Source organism: Myotis davidii, unplaced genomic scaffold (genome assembly GCF_000327345.1).
Source record: "Myotis davidii unplaced genomic scaffold, ASM32734v1 scaffold32, whole genome shotgun sequence".
Classification (NCBI taxonomy): domain Eukaryota; kingdom Metazoa; phylum Chordata; class Mammalia; order Chiroptera; family Vespertilionidae; genus Myotis; species Myotis davidii.
In genome coordinates, this window is record NW_006286587.1 from 534028 (window position 1) to 542601 (window position 8574).

Below are 8574 nucleotides of genomic sequence, written 5' to 3' on the forward strand. Positions count from 1 at the left end.
GTCTCATTTTCAGACTCTCAGATATCCCAGCTTCTCTTTCAAACTCATAGTTCCCATGGTATCAGTTGGAAGCATAATAGCCCAAGGCTTCCTTCCTTGGTGGAGGTTGGGGGAAGGCTGCAGGTATGACTTGCTCCAACTCTCAGGCCAGTATTCAGGAGTGGGAGGAGGACTGTCTTAAAGCTCCCTGTAGGATTCTAATCCTTGTTATCTGATTTTTGTGTCAAACAGCGGATAGTGTCTTTATGAATAACCAAGCTGAGAGACAGGAGTACGTTCTGGAAGATTCTGGCGCCATATTTGTGGGAAGCACAAATCGAATCAGCATGATTGGCTGGAACTTCGGACAGGTACAAGGGTCTTAGGGATGCTGGGGGTAATATCCCTATTACACAAGAAGCTCAGAAGCTGGCCCCACAGACAGGTGGAAGTCCCCAAATCTATCTATTTGCCTGCCCTTCTAGTCATTCATTCAGAAAACATTTACTGAGCATCTACTATGTGCCAGGTCTTGGTTGCACCAAAAGGATTCCGAAGATGAATATGACAGATTTCTTGTCTTTGGGAAGGTCGCAATCTAGTGGGCAAAATCTAGTGCTAATAATCAATGCAATGATGTGGTATCGGTGCTATAATACACTAATGAGGATAAGGCCCAGTAGAGACACTTGGGACAAAAATATAGTTTCTGTTCATTTATTCATTTATTCATTCATTCATTCCTGTGAGAATGGGATGAAACTTCCTTGCTGCGTGCATTTAACCTTTCGAGAGTCCTTCATTACTATTGTCACCCCCCTCACCACCACCCAATCTGAAACCACGGAGTTCCCAGGTTTGCTCACCCTCCCGTACTGAGAGAGCTCTGGATGAGTTTGAGGATTGAAGGCTGGGGGAGGTGGTTGTTCCTCAGTAGCTCTCAGTTCTGGAGGCCACAGAGTGAAAGGACCCAGGCACTTGCCGTGGCTCTCGCCAGCATAGCCCCCGTCCCCTTAACGAGCCAACACTACTTGCCATTTCTTTCATCAAAACATATGGTTCCATTTCAAACAGTTTGAAGGAGACATTCTGAACATTTGCCTCGCGATCCTGGATAGCAGTCTGAATTTCCGCCGTGACCCTGCTACTGACGTGGCCCGCAGAGGTGACCCCAAGTACGTCGGCCGCGTGCTGAGTGCAATGGTGAGTGATAACTAGTTGTTACCACATATCAGACCCAACTACGGGTTGGGCACATGCGCTTTTACACATGTGACCTCGTCGCAGCCTCACAAATGCAGTTGGGCGACTCCCATCCCCATTTTGCACACGTGGAGCATGAGGCTCCTCTGAGGAAAGGACTGGCCTTCACACAGTGAGGGAGCGACAGATGCTGAACTGGAGCCGGTCTGCCTGACTCCAAAGCCCTTTCCACGGAATCAGGGGGCCTTTCTCGGATGACAAGAGGACTTTGTCCCCTTAGTGCCCGTCAGAGCTGGGAAGGTGCCAAGCTGAGACTTGGCTCCACCCTGGGCCCACTTGGAAAGGAGGGACGCTCCAGAGTGAGGCTGGAGTGTGACGACGCCCCTTTGTTTTGATCCATCCCCTCCTCAGCACCGAGGCGGTGCTTGTCAGACCAGAGAGGCAGAAGGCCAACCCGCTCACCATCCACATGGGGAGCTGAGGCCCCAGGAGCTGAGTGAGGTGCTCACAGCTTGTGAGTCAAACCAGAGCGAGGCCTCGAATTGCCCACCCAGGGCTTTCCCACTCGCCCAGTCTCTCCATCTGAGAGACCTGCACCCCCCTTACACACACACACACACACACACACACACACACACACACACACACATGCACGCACACGCCGGATCCTGGGAGAATCTCTCACTCTGCACTCAGTGTGCAGAGAACGTCTCCATCACAAAGCGTCCAACTATGGGATTAACCTGCTCAAGAATTACAAATAAAAAGCTGAAAGTCAGAAAGTTCTTGATCTTTAATCCTCTGAAACTAAATAATTACCCCCACAGATGTCTTTAACTCCTTTTTTAATGGACTAGGCATGTCCCAAGTCTCTTAACTTTGGAGTTGGAGCATATCCAAGCTAGCAAACTAATTATGTGGTTAGAAATGTGAACAACCTTCTGACCGGATGATAAATATCTGGGGGTAATCAGGGAGGGCTCCCCGAAAGAGTGCAGTCTCGAACCTTGCAGGACAGGAGTGAGGAGGCCCAGGGGACGTGGAGGCACTGAGGAGATGGGTAGGAACCAGGGTGACTGGCAGAGAGAAAGTGGAATGTGGGCTGAACCTTAAAAACCAAGTAGCCAAAGACAAGGTGCAGTCAGGTGACTGACGAAGCTGAGTCGCCTTGGCCCTGGAGAGGATGGGTGAGGCCAGCTGGCTCCAGAGCTCCAGCGGCTGCTGACTCACTCTCACCCTGGGGACAAACCGCTTCACATCAATGCCAGTTTCCTCACTACGCCTCCCTGCTGCTCTCTGCAGGCCTCCTGGCTGGGCTGGGCCTGCGCTAATTACGACCTGTGCAGGGCTTTGAAATGCTCAGCTTTAGCCAGAGATGACCCTGCTGATTACCACTTTGGTGGCTGGAGCTCTGTGACTCAGGACATGGGAATGGGCTGCACAACCTTCCCTCCCGGAGGAGGCCCATCTGGCTTGATCCTGGCATTACTGTCCAGGCCCTCCTGGAAGGGATGCGGGCCTCACCCACCGCACGGAGGGGCCGTGAGAAACTGGGCCAGCCTGTCCTGGGCAAGGATCCTCTGCTCCCAGCCTGTCTGCTCCCATCAGGCCTTGCCACTTGCAGGCGCCACAAAGAGAGGGAGCAGGACTGGCAGGCTGAGAGACCCTGGTCCTGGCCCTCGCTGTAGGTTTGGATGAATCCTGGTGAGAGAGTCAGAAACTCTGAAAACTGGCTGCTGGGAGACCCCTGAGAGCTTGTTTGTGTCTAACTTTCCCTGAAGAGCGAAGGTCCAGATGGGTGAGCTGACGGTGCCCCACAGCCACCGAGCTGACGGTGCCAAGGCCGGGCTTGTTACCCAGGTCTCTCTTTCTTTCTCTCCCTTTCAGCTTTGTATTTTGGAAATTTAATAATACGAAGTTCAGACTTTCACAAAAGTAGAGAGAGAAGTAAAATGAACTCCTGCGTACTCATGACCAGCTCAGCAGTTACTCACTTCTGACCAGTCTTCATCTCTGACCCCCTCCTCCACAGATTAATTTTAAAAGCCCAGATATTACACCATTTCATTCATAAATATTTCAATATGTGTCTCTAAAAGACAATGGAACTCGGGCCTCTCAATTCTAGTCCAGTGCTCTTTTCACACTGCATCATGGTTGTGTTATTTGTTAATCATGCCTTAAATTGAATGAATGAATGAATGAATGAATGAGTGAATGTAAAACAATATTCCATCTTTATTCTTTCCAAGAAGAAGTTAGTTTCTAAAGTTCTAAAGTGATCTTTTAGAAGACCAGTACACCAAAGAGAGTTTCAAACCTTGGACCCAAGTCAGGTATCAGCGACCGCCATGCGTGGAGGCAAGAAAGCCTCTGCAGGCTGGTTCCTGACCCTGCTTTGCCCCTGACGAGCCTGCCGCTCATAACTGACACATGGGTCAGGGGCAGTCAAACATGGCCTGTTAAGCAAAGCACTTTTAAACTCATAAACTACTCAATGCTGCTAAGGGAACATTATACAATTACCATCCCCAAGTCACCTAGGAAGACACAGGAAATTCACTGGGATGGCTCCCTGGTTCCTTCCTCACCTCCCCACCTTGTCCCCTGCATGTCACTCTCCGATGACTCATTGAGGATTTTTCTCCTGCCCAGGTCAATAGCAATGATGACAACGGTGTGATAGCTGGGAACTGGAGTGGCAGCTACACCGGTGGCCGGGACCCCAGGAACTGGAACGGCAGTGTGGAGATTCTCAAGGAGTGGAAGAAGTCTGGCTTCAGGCCAGTCCGATTCGGCCAGTGCTGGGTCTTTGCTGGGACCCTCAACACAGGTACCCTAGCGTGTGACGTGCCTTTGCTGGGTCAGTGGGCAGCAGTGGGGTGCTCCATGGCCGTCTCCACTGCCACCCACAGTCTCACACCGCCCTTGACTTGCAGTGCTACGGTGTTTTGGGATTCCCGCCCGGGTGATCACCAACTTCAACTCAGCTCATGACACAGACAGAAACCTCAGCGTGGATGTGTTCTACGACCCCATGGGAAACCCCCTGGACAAAGGCAGCGATAGCGTTTGGTGAGTGTCTAGCCCAGCGGTTCTCAACCTGTGGGTCGCGACCCCTTTGGCGGTCAAACGACCCTTTCACAGGGGTCGCCTAAGACCATCCTGCATATCAGATATTTACATGACGATTCATAACAGTAGCAACATGACAGTTATGAAGCAGCAACGAAAATAATTTTATGATTGGGTCACAACTTGAGGAACTGTATTTAAAGGGCCAGAAGGTTGAGAACCACGGGTCTAACCCTTTCTGAGCCTCAAACCTGAGCAGCTTCTTGCTCTCCCCAGGCTCTGGGGCCTGGCTCCAAACAGGAGGCGGGAAGCAAGTCGCGTGTCAGCACCGGGTTGAGAATAGGGTTCCCAAAGCGCTGATGGCACAGCTAGCAAGACCCAAAGCAGCTCTTCTCAGGGCTCGGCAGGCTCCGGCGGTTTGCTCTGTTTTGCAGCCGGGTGAACAGCCTGACACCAGTTCATACCCCATGTGATACCAGGTGTGGCTCAGCGGCTCTGGGAAACTGCCCTAATTCATAAGGTCCACAAGACCCTATAAATTAGAAGATAAACATTGAAGCCATTGATTTTCCAGTAATAAATATAAATTTATCTCATTTCAGGCAGCTCATATAATTTATAGGCTTTCTTTTTAAAAAGCAATCCATTTTCTCTTACTCATATATACTTTTTATGTACCTTGCTTGATAGAATAAAAATCAGTTTATTCTGGATTCCAACCGAAAAATAAGAAGTTTTATACGTATATGGGCATGTATATTTCTAACTATACATAGGCCATGTGCACATGTATCTGTACACATATGCCATGTATAATACATGTAAACTGGAAGTAAGTTATATAAAACTTATATACATATACCTATAACTTCATACTGCAGTATATATACATAAAATAGATATTATTACAGCTCTTCAAGGTTATACCACATGCCTAATTATTACCAGATGGCAACTGAAAGTAATTATGTCTGTATTTGCATATTCAACTCAATATTTATGTGCCTATAAATAAAGTGCTCACATATGTCAGTAATCCATTTCAAAGGACACACACAAACACACAATCACTCACATGTAGATACGGTAGATAACCTGATAGCAGATGCCATCTTCTTTCCAGATGTTCAACTTTGAGATATCTCAGTCTCTAAAATATCCTTTAACACTCATTATTCCCAGAATAAGTAGGTTCCACTTTACTGGCATATGCTTGCTGTAACTAATGGAATAAAGGAAAATAAAAATTCATAGAGAAAGCTGTTAGGACAAGCAACAGCCCTGTGCCAACAATGGAAGTGTGTAATATAAGCAGCCGTTCCCTCTGCAGGAAAGCGAGCCTCGTGTAAGTCACTCAGGGTCACATGTGTTAATGGGGGAGAGAGCTTCTGTTAGGCTGTCCTTTCATGATCTGCAGGTACACAACTTTCTCTCCAATGACAATGACATTGCTACTTTTGGCCAGATTTTGTTTTCCAGCTTCTCTTAATTAGTTATCTTTCCTTCTCCCTGGTTTCTTCCTTTTGTTATTTTGTCCCAAATCCCATTGCGACCTGTGCTGGTTGTTAGGACAGTACCCTTCTTCACTAAAGGAGATGACTGGCCCAACAAGATGACTGATTCGGGGAGGGCGGCAGGGGTCCCGTTTGGCATAACCCTTCCATGACTACCCTGCAGACTAGAAACTGCAGGGAGACCAGAAAGCCCTCTGCTGGAAGCATTCCTGGTGCTGTTAGGGAGCAGGGCGTGGGGAAGCCATGAGTAGAGGCTGATGAAGGACTTAGGATGGTGTGTGGGACACCAGGTGAGTGACTCAGGGAGGGAATTGTCAAAAAAAAGGCTCCCTGGGAGCAGGAAGGTGGGGCTTCTAAGCTGAACTTGGAATTAGAACCCAGATCTCTTGGTGACTGGTTCATATCGGTGTCATAATTCATTACAAATAGAAACACCGTGGGGCAAGTAGGGGCCCATGGAGACATTCCAGGGTGTTTCCATTGTCATTTTGGGGGGCTTCAGTGGAAGGTGTCAGACCGCATAGCTCTGACTTTTGCTGGGAGTGTCATCACCTCTCTCCTTCCCGAGACCCACCATCCTTTCCTGAACCCTCCTCAGAAAGCAGTGGGTGCCGATGTTCCTCCCGGCCCTTTCCCTGCTGGCTGTGGGTGGGGACCCAGCACTGAACGGTCTGAGGACAGGGAGTCCTGGGTCCTACTTTCAACCCCACCACCATCTTGCTCTAGGACTGACGTAAGCCACCTCATCTTTCTGGTCCCAAGTTTCTTCATCAGTGAGCTATCATGGTTGGCCTAAAACTAAGTGTTCACTTAAGTTTCTTACCAGCTTTAATCTCTTGATTCTCTGCCACTTCAGCCTAGACGACTTTTTGTATGAGATGGCAAGGGAGCTTTCCCCTCCCTTCCACATGGATCCCACCCAGGGTGGTGGAGTTAAACCACCAGTCCTTTTCTGCCTGGGGTGAAATTAATAACCTATTATTACCAGGACAGTTTGGGTTTGGACAGAAAACCTTTGATCTGAATCTTCTATGTTGCAAATGTTGAAAGCTTTTAGAAATTGTCCAGACTTTCCCAAGTATTAGAAGGTAAGAATCAAGTGAGATTAAGCATCTGAAAGTCCTTAATAATATTAACAGCAACAGCTAATAGTTCATTGAGCAACTGTTGTGTGCCAGGGACTTTTCTAAGTGTTTACCTTTACTCTTCAGAAATGATGAGGTAGGCACTGCCATCCCCATTTTATAGTTGAGGAAACCAAGACACTGGTCATTTACCCACGGGCATGGGACTAGGAAATGGTGAAGCTGGGCTTGGAACCAAGGTGATGTAAACTCTTCAGCACCAGAGAGCTGCCAGACAATATTTTTATGATGACTCCTGACTGATGTTTGAGAAATCTGACAGCTTAATTGAGATTTTTCAGAACCAGGGTTCTGAGTAGGTGCTCTCCAGCCCATCCCGATGGAGAAGCTGGGTTCTTGGGTTCACACTTAGGCAGCAAGTGCCACTTCTCTGTAAGACTAAACCCTGTCTCAGGGGCTCAGTGAAAGGAAGTGATTTGCCCAAAATCGAACTGTGAATTAGTGTCCAAGCTCTTTCAACAGGACTCTCCTGGGACGTTAGGGCTGAAAGGGACCTTAAGGAGGGATCTGCTCATTTCATAAATGAGAAAACAAAGGCCCAGAGAGAAGTAAGGCTAAACAGCTGGAGACATGTAGGCACTCTAAGTAAGCGTGTGACTCCACATAAGTTCCTTAACTTTTCTGCACCTTCATCTCCTATCTGGAACATGAAGGCCTAGGTTAGCGGACCACAGCAATTTCTTCCAGATCTTTCTTTAAATCACATTCTTCTAAGCCATTCCGCACACAACAATGGTTTGGCTTAAGAGGCACAAGGTTCTGGAGTGATCATGTCTTAAGAGTAGGAACGCTTTGTATGGAGTTATGTCTGGGATGCTTCTTTTATTCGGGCTCCCTTCTGGACCCCTGTACAGGAGGCCTCTGGGGCCTGCTCCGTAACCAAATGATCTGGAACTGTGTGGCCGAGGTTATCTTCATCTTGATATCTCAGACTTGTTTTCTTGACTTATCTTACTTGATTCCTCAGTTTCTGGAGTCACCGACCTGACTCTACTTGTAGACTTTATAGAGGTACGAGGTGGAAGGCACGTGGGATCGTCCTGCCCTGTCAACAGGGAGGTGGAGTCAGCCAGTTCTGGAGAAAAGCTGTTGGCACCCCACCCGTCAGCCGAGCCCTTGGCTCCCAATGCAATCTCTCCATGGCTATTAGTCTCCACCACTGTTTAGCCAGCCCCCAATGTACCTCCAGCCCCTTGCTCAGATTCCTGGTAAGGAAACCAAGGCCCCAGAGTAATTCAATTCAGAAAACATGGTAAGTATGTACTGTCTGCCAGACCCTGCAGTGAGCACCTGGACACCAAAAGCAGCGAGAGGCAGGAACAACATTGGAGAAGTTCATGGCTGCGTGAGAAGATCGGCAATTGTGGAGTAAAAGAAGCCAAATGTGCAAGGTTGAGAGGCAGCACAGGGGTGGTTGGCACTCTCTAGGCATGTCAGGAAAAGTTTTTGGAGGAAGTAGAATCTTAACTACATTTGGAAGGACAAATAGGAGCTTACCCGTGGAAAGGGAAAGGGATCGGGGTCACTTTCTAGACTGGGTCTTCTAACCCCATAAATCCAAAGATAAGCATCACTGAGTTGTTGTCTCTAGAACACCGGTTTATAAACGTCAAAGATTTCATTAGAACTGACTCGGGTGGAGGGAGACAGGCGGGGCA

At 48.3% G+C, this 8574-nt stretch overlaps 1 protein-coding gene across 1 annotated transcript in view; it reads left to right on the forward strand.

Moving 5' to 3' along the window:
- The window catches only part of TGM3 (transglutaminase 3), a 36585-nt gene that overhangs the window by 10472 nt on the left and 17539 nt on the right, over positions 1–8574 (forward strand). The window contains exons 4-7 of the mRNA XM_015560232.1: positions 232–350; positions 1054–1182; positions 3838–4015; positions 4122–4257. Coding sequence (XP_015415718.1) covers positions 232–350; positions 1054–1182; positions 3838–4015; positions 4122–4257 — 562 coding nt within the window. The remainder of the gene's footprint in view (positions 1–231; positions 351–1053; positions 1183–3837; positions 4016–4121; positions 4258–8574) is intronic.